This window comes from Gloeophyllum trabeum, assembly GCF_000344685.1.
Source record: "Gloeophyllum trabeum ATCC 11539 unplaced genomic scaffold GLOTRscaffold_00012, whole genome shotgun sequence".
NCBI classification, from domain to species: Eukaryota; Fungi; Basidiomycota; class Agaricomycetes; order Gloeophyllales; family Gloeophyllaceae; genus Gloeophyllum; species Gloeophyllum trabeum.
Window position 1 is genome coordinate 1,428,272 of NW_006920421.1, and position 18,558 is coordinate 1,446,829.

Sequence of the window (18,558 nt, forward strand, 5' to 3'; positions counted from 1 at the left end):
GCAGCGGTTAATAACAAGCTGTAATTAACAGGTTAATTACTTGTCAATATCTCAGGGTCGGATTTCCCTTGGTTAATTACCCTGAACCGGGTATTCGGGACATGGTTGTCCAAGGAGACTCTGGGCAGTGTCGGGGTGTATCTGGTGTTTCGTGAGCGACTACAAGCCACTCTACGGAGGATGAGACAGTTATGCCACCTGCTGTCCAGGCAATGAGGTTGTTTTCGTCGTGTGCCAAGCCTGGTCTCTCACGCTGCTCGATGACTTGTTCCTCACAGTACTGCTCCTACGAAGGCTTTCAAGTGCTCCAAAGAGAAGGAGAACATGTCTCTACATTTATTGGGGCCTGAGGGACGTGTTTTACGAGCACCGACTCGAATGTACTGTCGAGGACACGGAATGTGGCCAAATGTGGCCTTTTGGTTATTGACAATGTTAATTACATGTTAATAACTACCATTTTTGTTAATAACGTTGATAACGCTGTCGAGAACCCAGCGGAGAGTAATTCACCGAGCTCTAACGCCGTCAGCCTCTAAGAATACGCACGAGTACTCGACGTTGTTCGACGCAACGCAGAGACATGTAGAGTGCAGGAGCGCTCTAACCTTACCGCAAGGTTTCATGGCAAAGTGTGGCAACTGCTCTAGGGTTATGGCTGAGCGCTGATCCGTGTCCCTCGCGGCCCGCAGGTCCGGGCCTATCTAGTGTCACCTGGGCCTGGGGGAAAGTTGCTGCAACCGCTAAGTACCCCGGATAAACAGCTCGCAGGTGACAAATTCTGCCAATCGCGTTCTATCGCCATGTTTCCATTCGCGTGTGTACCTGTCCCGCATTGATGGGCTGGGTTGATCGATCATTTACCCGGGGTTTAAGAGGGGGCGCGGGGCGTGCCATGGGGTTAACGACTTGCCCTGTCGTCCCGCTTTCCTTGTCGTCCTACGCCTGACGATACCTTCAAGATAAAATGGTCGGCGTCGCAACAGCAGGCGGCCTTAGTCAAGCAGCTCAGCTTCGAGCTGCGTACCAAGCCAAGTCGGGATGGGTGAGTAGTTCGCCTTCGACTCGCAGGAAAGCACTAATAGTCTCTTCTTCAGGCGGGCCTCGTACACAATCGCAAGGTATTCGCGATTGCGGTCTTTGCGTCGCTAGGCGGATTGTGAGTCGATACTCATCATCAACTTGACTCCATTACTAAATCCCACGCAGGCTATATGGTCAGTGAAACTGTAACTTCTGCCCTGGAACCCTGTCTTATCTTTAATGCCCACAGGTTACAACCAAGGTGTATTCTCCGGTGTCCTAGAGTGAGCCACATAGGTATAGAGTTTATACTATCAGCGCTCACACGCGCCCTATCAGCATGTACACGTTCAAAGCCCGAATGGGAACTGCGGTCTCCGATCCTGACACTAAGGGATGGCTAGTATCAATCTTGGAATTGGGGGCCTGGTTCGGCACCCTCCTCACCGGTTATCTGGCGGATAAGCTCGGGCGAAAGCACACAATTCTTGCAGGTGCGTGCTTGATGTGCATCACGGGAGATCTGAACTCACCCCACCCGCTCGTACAACAGCTGTCTGTGTCTTCTGCATCGGTGTGGTTGTACAGACGGCAGCTTACAGGCCATCCTCAATTTACGCTGGACGATTTATCACCGGTTTGGGAGTCGGGTCGCTCAGTATGGCTGTTCCCCTCTACAAGTATGTGAATTTCCTTTCATTCTTCTCCCGCACTAATATTTCTCAGCGCCGAGCTTGCTCCTCCGGAAGTACGAGGTAGCTTGGTCGCCTTACAACAGCTAGCCATTACGTTCGGTATAATGATTTCTTTCTGGATCGATTACGGAACGAACTATATTGGCGGAACAACGGCAGGGCAGAGTGAGGCTGCCTGGCGGATCCCCCTGGCCCTCCAGCTCGTTCCAGCGCTTATCCTGGGTTGCGGTGTTATGTTCATGCCATTTTCGCCTAGGTGAAGCGACCTTCCAGCTACTACGACCACTTGACCTCGACTGACATTATCCTCTCCTAGGTGGCTGGTTAATCAAGGACGTGATGAGGAGGCCCTCGTGGTTCTTAGCAACGCAAGATCTCTACCGATGGAACACGAGCTCATACAGATCGAATTCTTGTATGTATGCCGTGGTTGTACTCTGTAGTATCAATCCCTGACCTAGTGCAACCTCTAATAGGGAGATCAAGGCTCAGTATCTGTTCGAGAAAGAGACATCAGAGATGAAGTACCCTCAATACCAGGACGGCTCCTTCAAGTCTGACTTCAAGCTCGGCCTCTTCGGGTACATGAGCTTGCTCGGTAACAGAGCCCTGCTTTACCGACTAGCGGTTGCAAGCCTGTCAGTCTATCCCCTAAACAACGCAGTGGATCATACTGACACGTTCTCTTCGCAGTACCATGTTCTTCCAGCAATGGACAGGTGTCAACGCCATCCTGTACTACGCTCCATCCATCTTCCAGGATCTTGGCTTGGGTGGTAACACTATATCGTTGCTGGCCACTGGAGTTGTCGGCATAGTGTGAGTATACAGTCTGGCATACGCACGTAGACAACTCACTGAAGCCGCTTTCTACTGCCAGCATGTTCCTGGCCACTATTCCGGCCGTCATATGGGTAGACAAGCTTGGGCGGAAACCGGTCTTGATTTCGGGCGCCATGATCATGGCCGCCTGCCATATCATCATCGCCATCCTTGTCGGCTTATTCCACAATTCCTGGGAAACGTGAGTATTCGTCTACGCCACTTCTTCCGAGTGCTTAAAAGTCTCGTTTAGGCACCCTGGTAATCTTTCAACAGTGCTTCCAGCCATTAAATAGTACTGACGCTTGCATGAACCCAGCTGCTGCCTGGACAGCTTGTGTCTTTGTTTGGCTGTTCGCCATTGGTATGTTGACCTCGCACTCGATCGCCTGCTAGGCTCATGGTGGTCAAATCTTAGGATTCGGTTACTCCTGGGGTCCATGCTCCTGGATTGTCGTGGCGGAAATCTGGCCTCTGAGTGTCCGTGGAAAGGGTATCTCAATCGGCGCGTCGTCTAACTGGGTGAGCATCTGTTGATTTCTGCGTTCATCCGGGGTTTACTCACGCCTATTCTATGTTTCAGATGAACAACTTCATCGGTGAGTAGATATTGCGCTCGAGGCGGTAATATGCCTTCTGAATTGTATCCTAGTCGGCCAAGTAACCCCAACGATGCTCACTCACATCGGATTCGGGACTTTCGTGTTCTTTGGCGCATTCTCGTTTGTTGGAGGGTTGTTCATCCTCTTTTGCGTGAGTACAATTCGTCGACCGCGTGTACACCCTCTAAGATTGCCCTCAGGTGCCCGAGACAAAGGGTCTGACCCTCGAAGAGATGGACGACGTCTTCGGGTCTGAAGGCCTCGCTGCTGCTGACCAGCAGCGCCACGATGCCATTGCCAGACGTATAGGCCTTGAAAGCTACATCACCGGCCATGCGCCGCACTCTGGCAGCCAGGAGAAGATGACCGTCGAGATGAAGGAGCCCTAAACGAATATAATGATCTGACTCCCGCCCTAATGACTATTATATCCCTTTCTCTGTCCTGAGTACTGTACTTTATGATTGTCCGCTGAAACGATGTATGCATGTGTAATTCTAATCGCATCGAAGGCCCGAGTGCGATCCCGCCGACTCCGCCGGACCGAACCGTGTGAATCTTCACGATCCCGTGACATTTACTGCGCGACGCGTCCCCGGTCGCGTCCTGCACTCATGCGACGCGTCCCTGCCACTCCCGCTGAACACTGACCGTTCAGCGGCTTATTCTCCTTGTTCTCCTCCCACCGTGCAGCGCGAAACATGGCGGATGAGACTTATCTACAGTGTCTGAATCCAGCGCAAGTCAGAGGTGTGTCAGCATGCCTATTGCAGCCTAAACATCGATTCGATCTGGAGTAGCGGTGCGACACCCACATGATATTCCACTGCAGATACTCGCTGGGCCTGGAAGTGGAAAGACGAAGGTGATGACTTCAGTCTTCAATTGGATTCCTCTCCTGATGGGCTAGAGAAGGTTCTCACCTCTAGGATTGCATACCTGATCCTTCACGAGCATGTCCAGCCATCATCCATATGCGCCGTCACGTTCACAAACAAGGCAGCTCGCGAGATGAAAGAACGACTCACCAAAGTGATCGGAAAAGCGAAGGTCGACGAGGTCAAGATGGGGACGTTTCATGCTCTCTGCGCTTTGTTTCTCAGGCGTTATCCAACACGCGTGGGCATCAAAAGTAACTTTACCGTGTGTGACGCGGACGAAAGGTGAGCTAAAGCTCGCTGTATGCGCATATATGAGTAATATGTCCTTACCCTGTCCGCTCGTATCATGAAGTAAGAAGATCCTGAAGAAATTGCTGGGCTCATACAAGGATTACCTAGAAGAAAGGAACATCACTCTAGATGTGCGCAGTGTCACTTCTATAATATCTAAGGCGAAATCTCGAGGCGAGAGCTGGCGAGCCCTTGCTGTCCGATCGACCTCCACTATCGAATTAGCGAGTCAGACCGGCCACGATCTCAACCGAATTATTGCAGAACTATATGAAGCCTACGAGAAGTATCTCAGAGAGAATAACAGCTTGGACTTCGATGACCTTCTGGTTTATGGCGTCGAGCTCTTCTCTCGGAATAAAGAAGTAATTGCCTGGTGTACCCATGTACTCGTGGACGAGTTGTATGTCACTTTCTTTCATCGTATGTTTGCCCCATTGAGCCTTTCGCTACTTCAGCCAAGACACAAACACGCTGCAATACGAGCTTATGCGGCATATCGCGTCCGTCTCTAGATGTGTCACCATCGTTGGGGACCCGGATCAATCTAGTAAGGACGCCGTCTCCAGCTATGAATCCTTGCATGTACTGACTCACGCTAGTCTATGGCTGGCGCTCGGCGGAAGTTGCCAATCTTGCGAAGATGAGAATAGGTAATCGCCTGCCCAGGAATGAGAAGACCGTAACTGATCGTAAACGCAGATTTCCCTTCTACAGTGCAAATACTTCTAGAAGAGAACTATCGTTCAACGGCGTCAATCCTACGAGCATGTATGTCTATCGTTGCTCAAGGTATGAGTCCAACTGCATTCTTGATCTATGCTTGCATTCTGACTTAGATCCATAGACCATTCACGAATACAGAAGACGCTCCATACGTCACATCCCGATGGCTGTTGCCCTGTCTTGCAATGCTTCCCTTCGGAGCAGGACGAGGCTGCATGCATAGCCCGAGAAATCAAGCGATTATCCGCCTCCTCCGGAGGGATGCTCGGCTGGGAAGATTTCGTTATCTTGCGTGCGAGAGTCCGCCTTATGCCTGATATCTAGTGGTGTGGCTGACGAGAGTTTGCAGTACGCATGAATTCACTGTCCCGGAGTCTTGAGAGTGCCCTCAGAAAAGAGGGGATACCTTGTAGGGTCCTGAAGGGTCAGAAGTTCTTCGAGCGCCTGGAGGTGACGGACCCGCAGTTCTGTATTACATCCACGTTGACGATCATTTCTTTTTCTAAAGATCAAAGACTTGCTGGCGTACCTGCAGGTCGTCGATAATCCCGATTTTGTCCCGGCATTCGAGAGAGTCATTAATGTACCGCCGAGGGGAATCGGCGATAAGGTGAGCAGGGTGGGTTTGATTCACTTATTTCTGAATATGACTCTGTGAAAGACACTCGGAGAAATACTACGAACCGCTCAGGGTCGTCGCCTATCGCCTGTAGCTCTTGTTGAGCATATCTACGATTCTAAAATACCGGACATCAAGCCATCCATCAAACGCAAGGTTGGTTCCTTTGTACGCACGGTTCGTGAATTACGTCTGGCAGCCCAAAGGTAGGGTTTTTCGCTACTTCTGCGCTTCCTTTCGCTCACTGCGCGTGCATTACCTTATCCCCAGGGAAGGATGCCCGCCGATATAATCCGAAAGTTGATATCTCTCACTGAGTACGAAGACCATTTGAAGAAAACGCAGCCGGATTCCGACGCCCGATGGGAGAACGTGATGGAACTAATGAGTTTCGCCAGCGAAGTTCAAACTGACCTCGTTCCCTACGCCCTTGAGGATCTCTCAAGTGGGAGCGGACCGGAGACAGATAAAGATTGGGATGATATGCCAAACGAAACGGAGGCCGCTCAATTCGACGCGGACGGGTTAATAGAGCTGAAGCACTCCGCGGCTGAAGGCCCTGGCAATCGAGAGGCCCTATCCGAGAGGTTGGTGGATCAGGAGGCCGTAGATGACAATGCTCACCCAATCTCATCTTAGTAACCCTCTCCGGCTCTTCCTCCAAGCTTCGCAGCTCTCTGGTGACTCTGGTGACGGAGGAGAAGGGGGCGAGAAGGAGGTGAGTAATGCTCACCCGAGGCGGAGCCGTAATACATTTGTTTGCTGCAGAAAGTCACAATTTCGACGTGCCACTCTGCGAAAGGGTTGGAGTGGCCAGTCGTATTCATCCCAGCCGGTGCGTGTTGTGGCATCAACGAAGCCAACTCCTAATCGTTCTTTTAGTTGAGGAAGGGACGTTCCCCTTCGCTCTATCAGAGGATCTGAACGAAGAACGGTACATCTCATCGGCGATGGATTTATACATTGGCTTACGACAACCGTAGACGTCTGCTTTACGTGGCGTGTACCCGCGCGCAAAACTTGCTATACCTTTCACATTGCAACAAGCGTCTGGTAGCCGGCAGACAAATAGACAGGAAGCTATCGGCCTTTGTGGCATCGGTAATCGAAGAAGCCCCCGTACGTCTTCCCGGCACTTGATGTTGCATTTACCGTCCTCATAGACGACTAGGATACATTCACCGACGAACCACCTGAACTGAGCTATCCGGATTTGGCGCAGATGGCCGCCGTTCTGGGTCGAGAAGCACCGAACAAAGCAGCTGTGAGAGAAAAGTTGGCCGCCTTGTAGGTGGTCAAGATGCATCTTCCGATTTTGAGCACTGACTACTGGCCTCGTCCAGCTATAAGACGGATCGGTATCATCAGTATATGCGCACGTCTGAGAAAGCTTTACCCACTAACTTCGCCCCAGCTGGAGCTTTTAACCCGACTGGAGGATTTAAGTCAACGACGCCGGGCACTTCCACTTCTACTGGCCCTCGACTAGCCAGTCATTCTACCTCAGCTCAGCCACGTCCTCGCCAGGTCTCCTCCAGCACTGCTTCTGGATGGCGACGCACACCAGCACACAATCTACCGATACAGGCCCCCACCTCGAGGCTTTTGGCCACGGAAAAGCCTAAGTCATCGTTCACTGCCCCGGATGTCTCCCAAAGATCTGTTACCGGCAGTTCGCTGTCCACGGCAACGGTTCCTCGTGCGAGACCTGCCTCGTCGCAAAAAGAAATCAAGAAACCTATGGGGCAGCAGTCCTCTTTCCCAGCTGTGGTGCTCAGTGACCGGACGAATCCAGCTACTCTTAGTGGCAAGCATTCCGAACCACCCGCTCAGCATGCCAAACCTGCAGGGCAGGATATGCCTCCTACGACGGACCCTGCACCTGAACGGCCAGTGAAACGACGTTTGGGCATGGGTCGCATCGGGAGTGGTTATACGAACAAGAAGTTCAAGCTTCCTCAGACCTGATGTCGATGGGCGTCCCTTCCCCGAGCACCACCCTCTCGACTGCTCAATTGCTTCAGCTCATTTTCCCGCTAGCCTGGGCTATTTGTATTTCATGTAATTCTCCGTGCCAATGTAAGTACAATGCACTCTCTAGGTAGAGTCGACTTCATCCAGAACAGCTAGGCGTCACACGAAGCAGTCAAGAGTGCCCGAGTTATGAGGGTACGTATCAGCATCGCAAGGGCATGTGTTTCTGTGGAAGACAGTTAGCTCCGAGAATGACGGGAATAGAGAGTATCAGCGTCGAAAGGATGTCCTCAACCTCAAGGGCGTCGGAAGTCTAACATGCTATTGTGACGAAGTGGCAAAAATGCCCATCATTAGGCCCGTAGAGGATATGCACTCACAGTATCAGAACACCTGATGTCAAAGCGAGAAAAGCGAAGAGATAGCGGTGGGCGGTGCAGAGCGAAGTTTTATTCGGGACATGCTGTTATTTGGTCGTGTTTGGGCACTTGAGGGGTGGCTGAACCATGGCGTGGCTTCAGTACACTTGAGTACTCGAAGTACATGGCCATTTGAAGTGAACCCATCCGTGATCAGGATAATGCACAAGCAGGAAGTCGACACCTGCCTGCCGTTCTCTACTGCCCGCGAACCGATATTTCTCTTGATAAGAGCGTCCCGAAGACGCTAATAATACACGCCACGAAGATCCTGGCCAGTATGGACGCCTCGTCAACTATAACATTTCCCTAACCGAGCATGTCACTCGATATGACTGGAACCGACCACCGTCGGACATGGAAAGCCATACCATACAGTGTATGTCACTAAGAGTCGGCACCTCTGTGGCACCTTAATTATGCCGCCGTAGGCGGCGAGAAAAAAATTTGAAACATAAACCTGGCCAAAAGATGCGTAATCCTGCATTTTCATTTTTTTGGGCGCTTACGTAAGCGTTCAAATATGGGGTCACCGAGCGTAACCTCATTTATTTGGGAGCCAGCTGCGTCCTGATCACTCAATATGGTTGTATAATACGCAAATGGGGGTCTCCGATGGAATTCCTGCGATAGGGAGTGTCCCACACGTCCAAAGCAAGTAGTGCCTTCACCCTAACCCTAGCCAGGCACGTGGCTCGGCTACCCTGGCCGTGATTACAAAACTTCCCTTTATGGTAACTCCGCTACATCTCCGACCCAAATTCAAATACGTGAAGGATTAAATTCTCAAAAGTCGGAATTTCGAGAAAATAATCAGATGGCTCGAAAGCTCTCGTCAAAAGGAATCGATTGGTCTGGTTTTCGGGACCTAAAAGTTTTTTCTCACGATCGTGATAGGATCCGCGGCTCGCCTATTGCCGAGTGGTCGGTTTTGAGCGCCTCACACTGTACGCATGATGGAGCGGAACCGGCCGCGTCGATATCCAATCCACCTGCGGCAAATACTAAATCCTATAGTTGAGATCATACTTTTCAACCGCTGATGTATTCGTCTCGCCTAAGTGTTTTGAGCCCTGTCAATGAACAGGTCGCAGTCGCTTTGGAACGACGCGCCTGACACTGTGAGCAGCCATGGAATAAGGACGAACCTTCCGGCGCCGACGCACATTGCATAGACGGCGTACTCGTCGCGTTTGACGCTAACCAGGTTTGGTCGGTCAGTTGTCCGAAGCTCCTGTATTAACTCCGATCATAAGCCGACGCCACACCTTACCGAGTCAGTCAGTGCCTGAGGGATGATCACCCCCCACAGCGAATTTAAGCGTCAAATGACCGCCCCTCTCTCGCCCGCTCCCTGCTCGGTCGACCCGTCCCCGGCGCCCTCCCAATGTCGCCCAAGACGATGACAACGACCCCTGCGCCGACGCCCGTGGACACCCGCGCGCTGGTCTGGAAGATCGATGTCCACCTCGTCCCGGTGCTCTGTGTCCTATACTTAATGGCCTTCCTCGACCGCGTCAACATTTCCAATGCCGCCCTCTACGGGCTGCAAACCGACCTGCATATGTCGTCGACCCAGTACAGTACCGCGCTCGTCATCTTCTTCGTGCCCTACATCCTCTTCGAGATCCCATCTAACATTCTCCTCAAGAAGCTCTCGCCGAACGTCTGGCTTTCGCTCTGTATGGGCATGTTCGGCATCACCACCATGTGCCAGGGGCTCGTTAGCAGCTACGGGGGCCTCCTCACGACGCGCTTTTTCTTGGGGCTCTTCGAAGCGGGGATGTTCCCCGGGTGTTTTTACCTGCTTGCGATGTGGTACAGGCGGGAGGAGAGCATGAAGCGGTACACGTTCTTCTTCTGCTCGACCACGCTCGCAGGCGCATTCGGCGGGCTGCTCGCCTCGGCAATAGGCCAGATGGACGGGGCGCGCGGGTGGAGAGGATGGCGGTGGGTGTTCATCATTGAGGGAGTTGCGACAGTCGTCATTGCGGGATTCCTATTCTTCTTGATCCCGAGTTTCCCGGAGGCGGCGCGGTTTTTGACCGAGGCGGAGAGGGAGGTGGTAAAGGCGCGCCTGGCAGATGATGTAGGCGAGAGTCACTATGAGGAGGATGGCCAGGACCTTAACAAGGGCGTCAGAAGGAGAAAGGTGCAGGATGTCCTAGCGGTTTTCAAGGACTGTGAGTGGGATGCTGGACTTATTCATCTAGTTCTACCTTTTTTTGACATGGATACAGACAAGATATTCCTCGGGGGACTCATGTACTTTGGTCTCATTGTCCCCGCTTACGGGTACGCCTACTTCGCCCCAACGATCATCAAAGGTCTGGGCTACACCTGTAAGTTCCTTCCCATCCTCCGTCCCACTTCCCATTAACCTCATCCCTGCCCAAAAGCTATCCAAGCCCAGCTGCACTCCGTCCCGCCCTGGGCATGCGCCTTCTTCTTCGCCATGATCACCGCGACGCTCTCCGACCACCTGCGGCACCGCTACCTCTTCAGCGTCTTCACCGGCGCGCTCGCCGCGGTCGGCTTCATCATGCTGCTCACGATCCACACGAACCTGCACGCGATGTACGCCGCGCTCTTCCTCGTCACGTGCGGCGCGTACACGTCCATGCCGATCCTCGTCTGCTGGTTCAACACGAACCTCGCCGGGCACACGCGGCGCAGCGTCGGCAGCGCGTGGCAGGTCGGCTTCGGGAACGTTGGGGGCATCATTGCGAGCTACAGTTTCCCGAGCGAGGACGCGCCGAGGTATACGCGGGGGTATGCGCTCGCGTTGGCGTTTGTGTGCTTGTCGATTGTGGCAAGCACGGCGTACTGTGTGGGGATCACGCTGGAGAACAAGAGGAGAGACAAGCTGCAGGGAGTGACCGGGATTGACACGGAGAGGGTCAGTATAGGGAGCGAGAAGGCCAGCGAGAAACTTGAGGAGGAGAAGGAGAGGGAGAGGGAAAGAGGCCGGATGGGAGATTTGGATGTGTCCTACCGTTACCTGCGGTAACTTGAGGGTGACCACTCGGTATGGTCGGCTTGACGAGAAGACGAAAGGAGAGATGATGTGCGAGTATTGGTTGAAGATACGCTTTCACTGTCTTGGATCCTCAGTCGCTCAGGGATGAATTGGGCGCAGATGGGATGCTTTTATTTCAAGGAAAAGTAACCACTACCTGTATATTCTGTATAACTAGGCTATTGACCTCTGTATCTCATATCACAGTCACCCCGAATCAGGATACTTCATGTGTACAAGTCATATCTTTGATGTCGTGCTGTTTTACATTGCTTGTACACGCCTGCGCCGTGATTGCGAAGAGTCACAACTATGCCCAGCGAATGCGAACTACCCCTCACATGGCCCCAAACACCATTATACTAGCATACTATGACTTAACCACCCGATGCATGAGCGAAATGATTTCACGCGACGTAAGACGCTGATCTGGTTGCTGTACCCAGCAGCGGGTGATCAACTGCCACAGTTCATGGGACAGCACTCGTCCATTGCAGTCTTCGGGTGACGGCTTGTCTGGACGAATACCATCAATCACCGCTAAGATCACCTCCGAGTCGTGCATATCGGATGAAAAGGGCATTCGGAGGGTATACAACTACACAATCCCCGACGAAGGGCATCAGAGATAGCATATATGTTCGAGAAACAGAGACTCACCTCTAAGCATACGCAGGAAAACGCGTAAACGTCGCTCGCTGTAGTCCTCTGGAATACTTTGCATTGGAAAGCGCGCGGATTTATCAGCTCCGGGGCCATCCATCGGACTGAGCCGCATCGACTCGAGCTGCGTTGTGTGCCGTCGATAATGCCAGTCAGACCGAAGTCGGAAAGCTGCACATGCCATCCCTCGTTCACCAGAATGTTTGCCTGGATCACATAATCTAAGACGACCTCGAGGATACCATGCAGATATACGCACACCACGGAGATCACCATGCACTAGTCCAGACTCGTGCAAGTATGTTAAACCTTCAGCGATCTCAAGCAACTATATGGCTACCTTGTCAGACAGCCAAAGTTGAGGCAAGTGACGAACATACCAGGATGTCAACATTAACGCCTAATGGAGCATGCCTCTCGATATGCTGCAGTACACCGCCGTTGGACATCCAAGGGGAGACCATGCACATCAATGGAGCGAATGTTGTCCCATCGATACCTAAGAAGGGAAGGACAAAAGGATGTCGGAGCTGCTGCCATATGAGAGCCTCTTTGCAGAATTTCTAGGCAAGGCAATCAGACCTACGGAACTGATCCCTCCACGGGATCGTACCTTTCGAACACTGATGCGTTCCTCCGCTCTACCTTGGAAGACCCGGAGACGCTTCAGGGCAACGTCTTTGCCCTCGTGAGTAGCCATGAAAACATCCGCGAACCCTCCGCCGGCGACAGCATCAGCAGAGCGTAGCCGCACATCTTCGAGCGTGAGAGATCTAGGGAGCCTCTGGCATCCTTGAGACAACCTCATGAGCGTACGACTAAGTCTGCGGAGGAACGTCGTAATATCCCTGTGCTGACTCCGCAATCCCGACATATGACAACTATCGATTGCCTTGGGGGTTGGCATTCAGGGTGGAGTATACCATCAAATGGAGGCCACTCACCCACTGCAGTAGGTCTAAAAAGGCTGCGGCGTCCTCCTCCTGCGACAAGAGGCTGTCAATCAAGTTAGTCTCGGAGTCCAGGACTCCTTCAATCAAGTCGAGAAGATCTCTTTCGTCCGCCTGGATCGAATCACGCAGGCATCTGTCGGCGGTAGAACCTAAGCCGTCGCAGTACAGCTACAAGTAACCGTTAAACACCAGATATCAGTATAAGACAGTTGTAGCGTATACCGAGATCAGTTTGATGCGTAATTCGCGACTCTTCATGAGGTTCGACACGACATCGCCGGTTGACATGCCGTGAAGAATCTCGTGCAGAGGTTCAAGGGCCGGATTCGCAGCCGCGGGGCTGTTGATTAAAATGAGCTCAGCGTCACACTTAACATTCGTGAAACTCACTTGGCGGCTGAACTCCTTACTGCATCCATGACGAGAAGCGTTACGCGCTGCGATCCGTCCATCTGGTGAGCTGTCTGCTATCATTCTGCCGTGGATCACCTACTCGATAAACCTTCAAGCCAGATATATCTACAAGGTCTACTAGTGCCTGAATATTTCGAGAGAATTCCTGTTGTGCAGCAGTCTGCTGATTGGTCGAGGCCTTTGCATGTATTAGACGGCGAGTCTCCACAGTGATGAACTTGGCTATGCAGTTCGTCCATCGGTCCTCCCTTTCTCGAAGATACCGAGTGACATCAATTAGGCATTTATCCGTGACACGGCCGAAGGGGCCGGAAGGTGAAGATCGTCTTGACCTACTCCTTTCAGCAAAAATTAATAATCATGAAAGATGCAACTCACGCGACGACGTTGGCTTTAATAATTGGGACCAACAAGCTTTTCCATTGCCATTCAAGTGAATGATTGTCACTCTGCCCTGCCTCATAGAGCAGAGGCAGGATGCTGCAAGCGCTGTTGTAATCGATGGGATCGGAACTTCCTAGGAGCTGCCAAAGCAGCTCTACGAAGGATGGCTCTATGCACTTCTCAAAAGCAGGAAAGATACCCGGATTGATCGTACGCAGAAGATCCTGATCCGCATGACAGGATTTGAGAATGTCGATCAGATTCGGAACCGCCAGGGCTCGATAGGCATCATTCCTGCAGAGGTCGAGAGATGAGTAGTGATCGTATACATGCTGAAGCTGATACACATACCTCATATCCTTGATTAACTGGCTTATATAGGGCGCGCCACTGTCCGAATCGGACGCTATGAATGCGGTGTAATACTCGTGCATTCTTGTGTGATCCACAGCTGCGGCTTCTTCGACTGAAACCAACGCACGATGACAGCACTCGAAAAGCGGGTTATTGTCAGGGTCTTTGGATATAAAGTGCGAACATTCGATGAGAATTTCTTCAAGCGCAATCTTGATTCCATGGATTGTTAGGGAGACCGCAAAATCCCAATGAAGCGAGACCAGAGCGGTGACTAAGTCGATCGCTTGTAGTTTGACTCCGTCGTCTCCTCGCCTACGCACGACAGTCAGGCCAAGACACGGATAGACGCAACGGATTCGTCTCACCGGATCATCTGTACCAATCTCTCGCAGCCTTGGCGGAACTCTGAGGAATTCCCCCTCAACGCATCTATATACTCTGTGCGACATCGATCGCAGTAGAAGAGCGTGTTGTTGCCGAGTACACCATCTATCACATCGTTATATGACCGTGTCTTGCTGTGGGATGCCGAGACTCGAACAGGGCTTGATGAACAACTAGCACAGTTCACTTGACGGACAACCAGCATCTTGGATACGACTGTCGACGGATTGTGAGCAGAGCTGGAAGCGCCCAGCCATTCCAATTTGCCAAGAGACCATAATACGCCAACCACGGCCTTTCCGACTGTGCTAGGCAGCTGAGGACGGGTCGATAACGTGGAGTCCGTAGCCGTCCACAGAGAAGCTGTTTCAAAACCATCTCGGATGCTCTCCTGCATCATCGAGAAAGAGGTCGATTTGGGAAGCAGGGCGAGCGGGCCCCTGCGGTCGCTTTCTGCTGTAGTAGAGTCCAGCCGAAAGCTACAACGGAGCGACCTTCAAAGAGTGACGCTCGCCTAGCAGTCCTAAAGTAGGAGCGCTGTACAGCACAGGCTTCGGGTTCGACGCGACCTGGTCACGAGAACGTGTCCTGAGAAGAACTTCAATCAGACCGGGGCATAGCATCTTGACAAATGAGGATCCATATCTACCTGCTCTCGTGAAAGGCGCTTGAGCGCTCGTGGGTATACCTGGCCGGACGGGTCACAGGAACGCATAAGAAGCGCATTGACGCGCACCAACGACGAAACAGGTTTCAATGCTGTACTTACAAAGATATGTTCGACACTGCTCCCGGCTCCTATTGGCCACTGTGCCACAGCCTGGCCACAGCAAACATACTGGGGTTGCAATAGCATCTGGGTCGGTCTGTCAATGATACAGTGCTCGCTTTGATATGCGACTTTCTAGAAAAGATTTACAGTGCCAGTGGCAGTAGTAGACGAGAAACCGCCTTACAGACGCCCAGGCCCGAGTTAGCCCGAACCGGCATGTTTCTTAATCACCTTCACTGTACAATACTGAATTCAGCTTGTTTGCAGCCGTGTCGTTGTTCTCGGTCAATTCACCTCGAGTTAGTATCTGCGCCGTTCGCCATTTTCAGCACTAACAACAGAATGCGACAGCATTTCGTTTGTCCACCGGGCTGTACGGTGTTTTATGGAATGAAAGCCAGCGCCTCCACATCATTCCCGCGACCCGATTTACTGCCTCGTGTCTTGAGAAATTAAGCTCATCGATTGCTCTTGCCTCATGCCGGCTTGCTATCACGAGTCTGCTACCGACCTCCAAGCCAACTCGGCCCTCACCGATGCTGTAACGACCTTCATTCAGTACATGACTGTTCGCTTGGCTGGTCTTGTAGGCGACTATGGAGCCCGATAAGCACGCGGGGGTCTTCTCTAGATGGGAGTGGAGCCTGGGGACAAAGCCAGGAAGATCCGATAATAGGGATGGAGAAAGGTGTCCCCCGGAATCAATCGCCCCCGTGCCTGCTTGTCCAGAAAGTCGGCAATTACCTCTGCTATAGGTCTCGTGGGACAGGGCACTTCATCTGAGCGGCCTCCATCCAGCAGGGCGACTATGTCTACGCCAGTGCTTTCTCCGTGAACTCTAACAACCGTCTACACTTTTGAGACCCCTCGTCTCTGGATCCATGGCTTCCGGACGCATTGCTGCGCAATGCGCACGTCCTGCGAACCCGCTGCGCGTCTTCGAGCAATCGTACACCGAGGACAGCGGCGAAGTGACGCCGCTCCTGTTCCCGATAGACTTTGCGGACGAGATCATAGAACACCCCCGCGCGCCCGAGCTCACCCGCCGTCGATCCTCCGACGATTCCTTCGGGCCAGAGACGCCGCCAGAGTGGATCGACGCGGTATGGCAGAACGTGCGGGAGGCTAAGGAGCGCGGATTTAAGCATAGACAGGGCAGGCCCGAAGGGCCCGCCAGGCACCCCGCGCAGAAGCCGAAGCTCGTGAGGCGGAAGTCGATGTGCGTTGTTTTGCCTTTGATCGAGCGTGTTCTCTTGCTTTGTACGTAAGTACTGAGACGACCTTCCCCAGTGTCAATTTCAAAGAGTCTGCCGATGGCCGCACGGTAAGGTGCCTCGAGGCTACCGAGCATTGGCATTGGGCTGATGTCGATGTTGGCTAGGTCACAGCGGTATTCGACCTGGAGGGGGTTAAGAAGGAGGATATGCACGTTAGCTTCCACTCGAAGCGGGTTACGATTACATGGAAGACAGTGAGCGTCATTGAATACGAGGAAGAAGGTACTATGGTCAGAGAGAGGGAAGAGAAGCAGTTCAGTCGGACTATACCGCTGCCCGAAGATACCAAGGTACGATAGCGGTGCCCATCCGTCCCCTCGACATATACTCATGTTTTCTTAGTTTGAAGAGGTCCGCGCTATCAAGGAAGGCGGTCGTCTTGTCTTGCACTATCCTAACATGCGATGCATCCGCGTAGAGCGACGTCCTACTGAAGCCACTCAGCGGAAACCCAGCGGCGGCTCGGGGCGACATGTAGACCATCACGTTTAGGCTACTCGAAGTCGCTCCGCCATATGTACATATGCACGGGTACCGTATCCGATTATGCTCTGTATATGCTCTGTATATGCTGTCGATTTATCACTAGTATGTTTGAAACATGGTGGCTGGTCCAGTGCTTTAACACCTGCGGGAATACGGTTCTTTGAGCCTCATTCCAAGAGCATGAATGTTGCAGGCAGTACATTGATGTATGTGTGTCTAATAGTACATGATTGCTTCATTATAACTTCTCGTGATTACTTGGTCCCGAAGTACTCCCGATATACAATAGTTGTCTAAGCGCGCTCGTCGCTCTTCATGGTAGTGGTCTAAATTATCAATGTTAGCATCGAGGGTCAAGTCCATAAGATACTGCGACCTACATCAGCGTCGGTAGAGATGGGAATGGTCCGGTTGGGAGGAGAGGTGGAGACAGCGGCCGAGGAACGGGCAATGGCTGCCAAGTCGACGTCCTGGCCTTTGGCAGCCTTCTTCCTGACCTCCCTAGCTTGGGCGAGCTCTTCCTCGCTCATGCTGCTAGGGCTTCTGTCGATGGCAGGCCTTGTCCGGTCCGAGTGCACTGCGATAGCAGCGTCAGGCCAATGTTATGCGTGAATGAATGCAAGGGCATTACCTGCACGAGCAGTGGGACCCTCCAGCTCCTCCTCCTCGAGCTCTCTCTCCTCGTCGGCAATACCAGCGGCCTCGAGCTCGAGCTCGTGGTCGAGCGAACCCCAGTTGTGCGGGCCAGCGCCGTGCTTCTTGGTCGAGTTGTCCATGCCGTTCTTGGCCTCAGAGCGGTCCTTGGAGACCGCGCGGGGGTAGTTGGCGCGAGCAGTGCGAGTCATGTCGTCAGATGAGCGTGTGTGGTGGTTGTCGTAGACGTGCAGTGGGGAACGCGACGGTAAGGAACGGGTTTATATAGAACGCCATGGCGGGGATAGCCACGGTGAGCCAGTGGAGAAGCCCCATGACTTGCCGTTCTGTTTGACATCATGTCCCGGCGCAGCGACATCAGACCCATGGAGTCTCTAGACTCTTCGCGCTTTTTCCTTTCCCAGTCATTCTAGGCCGACCTCTGCTCGTCGGATATCTTGTCGTGCGACGCGGACAGGAGCTGCAGGGCGCCCTGCAGCTCTGCGTCGTTACCCGGGTGCTCACGAAACTGGTAGAAGTCTAGTGCCAGTGCGGTACTAGCCTGGACTGTCCGAGTCCGGGCGCGCTTTCTTTGGACTTACCACTTCGGTTCTCCAAGCTTCTTCTTCGTCCTATTCTCGCCTGACGTGGCACATTTCCAAGGAGATGGCTCTGCAATGAATGAATCCTATCCGTGTAGAGGGATCAGCGTGACTCCTTTCGCTTGCAATTGGTTGTTCACCTTCGGGAACGCTCATGTGCTATGCTTGTCAAAGTGCACAAATATTCCACCCCCGGAATGTTTGTGTTTTCCCCCGGAAATTCGTGTCTCCCCCCGGTATTTGAGGGTGGCGGTGCCATACGACTGCCATATGTGGTCCTGCAGCGTCCCACGATGGGCTGCGCCACAGGTGGCAGTGCTACAAGCTATCCATATACAGTGCGAGTGTCTCACAGTCACTCGCGTGCCCTGTGGCGGAGTGTGCCGACGATGTCTGTGCCCTCAGCCACAGCGATGCCAGCGAGCCGTCGCAGGCAATCGCTGACGTCGCTCTCGACTCAGAGGTCGATGTCACAACACTTACACAATCACATTCTCATTTTAATTCTGTTGGAGTTTTTTCCTGAAATTCTGGAGCTGTACATTGCAAGGTAAGTTTATAT

At 52.7% G+C, this 18,558-nt stretch overlaps 6 protein-coding genes across 6 annotated transcripts; 4 read left to right on the forward strand and 2 right to left on the reverse strand.

Annotated features, from left to right (window-relative positions):
• Positions 1-967: 967 nt before the first annotated feature.
• GLOTRDRAFT_132072 (general substrate transporter) lies at positions 968-3,531 on the forward strand (the record flags this gene model as incomplete). Its single annotated transcript, XM_007870894.1, has 17 exons — positions 968-1,045; positions 1,098-1,159; positions 1,210-1,217; positions 1,274-1,307; positions 1,363-1,517; positions 1,577-1,703; positions 1,750-1,974; positions 2,035-2,133; positions 2,195-2,356; positions 2,412-2,537; positions 2,599-2,742; positions 2,794-2,801; positions 2,860-2,904; positions 2,959-3,062; positions 3,124-3,139; positions 3,193-3,293; positions 3,343-3,531. The coding sequence occupies 17 exons, from the start codon at positions 968-970 to the stop codon at positions 3,529-3,531; spliced, it is 1,683 nt and encodes a 560-aa protein (XP_007869085.1).
• A 407-nt stretch (positions 3,532-3,938) lies between these two features.
• On the forward strand, positions 3,939-6,799 carry GLOTRDRAFT_46626 (UvrD-helicase-domain-containing protein; the record flags this gene model as incomplete). Its single annotated transcript, XM_007870497.1, has 16 exons — positions 3,939-4,007; positions 4,055-4,305; positions 4,376-4,717; positions 4,773-4,864; positions 4,917-4,967; positions 5,017-5,106; positions 5,162-5,332; positions 5,390-5,490; positions 5,549-5,650; positions 5,702-5,865; positions 5,935-6,061; positions 6,161-6,246; positions 6,299-6,377; positions 6,428-6,494; positions 6,542-6,593; positions 6,643-6,799. Coding segments are annotated over 16 exons (2,001 nt in total), but the record flags the coding sequence as incomplete, so codon positions are not given.
• Positions 6,800-9,420: 2,621 nt separating this feature from the next.
• Positions 9,421-11,616, forward strand: GLOTRDRAFT_80049 (MFS transporter). The gene is made up of 3 exons (XM_007870895.1): positions 9,421-10,235; positions 10,293-10,394; positions 10,452-11,616. The coding sequence occupies exons 1-3, from the start codon at positions 9,440-9,442 to the stop codon at positions 11,060-11,062; spliced, it is 1,509 nt and encodes a 502-aa protein (XP_007869086.1). The 5' UTR covers positions 9,421-9,439; the 3' UTR covers positions 11,063-11,616.
• On the reverse strand, positions 11,442-12,434 carry GLOTRDRAFT_46346 (kinase-like protein; the record flags this gene model as incomplete). Its single annotated transcript, XM_007870472.1, has 5 exons — positions 11,442-11,669; positions 11,732-11,941; positions 11,994-12,062; positions 12,115-12,297; positions 12,348-12,434. The coding sequence occupies 5 exons, from the start codon at positions 12,432-12,434 to the stop codon at positions 11,442-11,444; spliced, it is 777 nt and encodes a 258-aa protein (XP_007868663.1).
• Positions 12,435-15,608: 3,174 nt separating this feature from the next.
• On the forward strand, positions 15,609-16,767 carry GLOTRDRAFT_140446 (uncharacterized protein; the record flags this gene model as incomplete). The annotated part of the gene is made up of 4 exons (XM_007870896.1): positions 15,609-16,217; positions 16,289-16,322; positions 16,380-16,565; positions 16,618-16,767. Exons 1-4 carry the CDS (start codon positions 15,880-15,882, stop codon positions 16,765-16,767), a joined length of 708 nt encoding a protein of 235 aa, XP_007869087.1. The 5' UTR covers positions 15,609-15,879.
• A 347-nt stretch (positions 16,768-17,114) lies between these two features.
• Positions 17,115-17,606, reverse strand: GLOTRDRAFT_46949 (uncharacterized protein; the record flags this gene model as incomplete). Its single annotated transcript, XM_007870522.1, has 2 exons — positions 17,115-17,338; positions 17,393-17,606. 2 exons carry the CDS (start codon positions 17,604-17,606, stop codon positions 17,115-17,117), a joined length of 438 nt encoding a protein of 145 aa, XP_007868713.1.
• Positions 17,607-18,558: the final 952 nt, after the last annotated feature.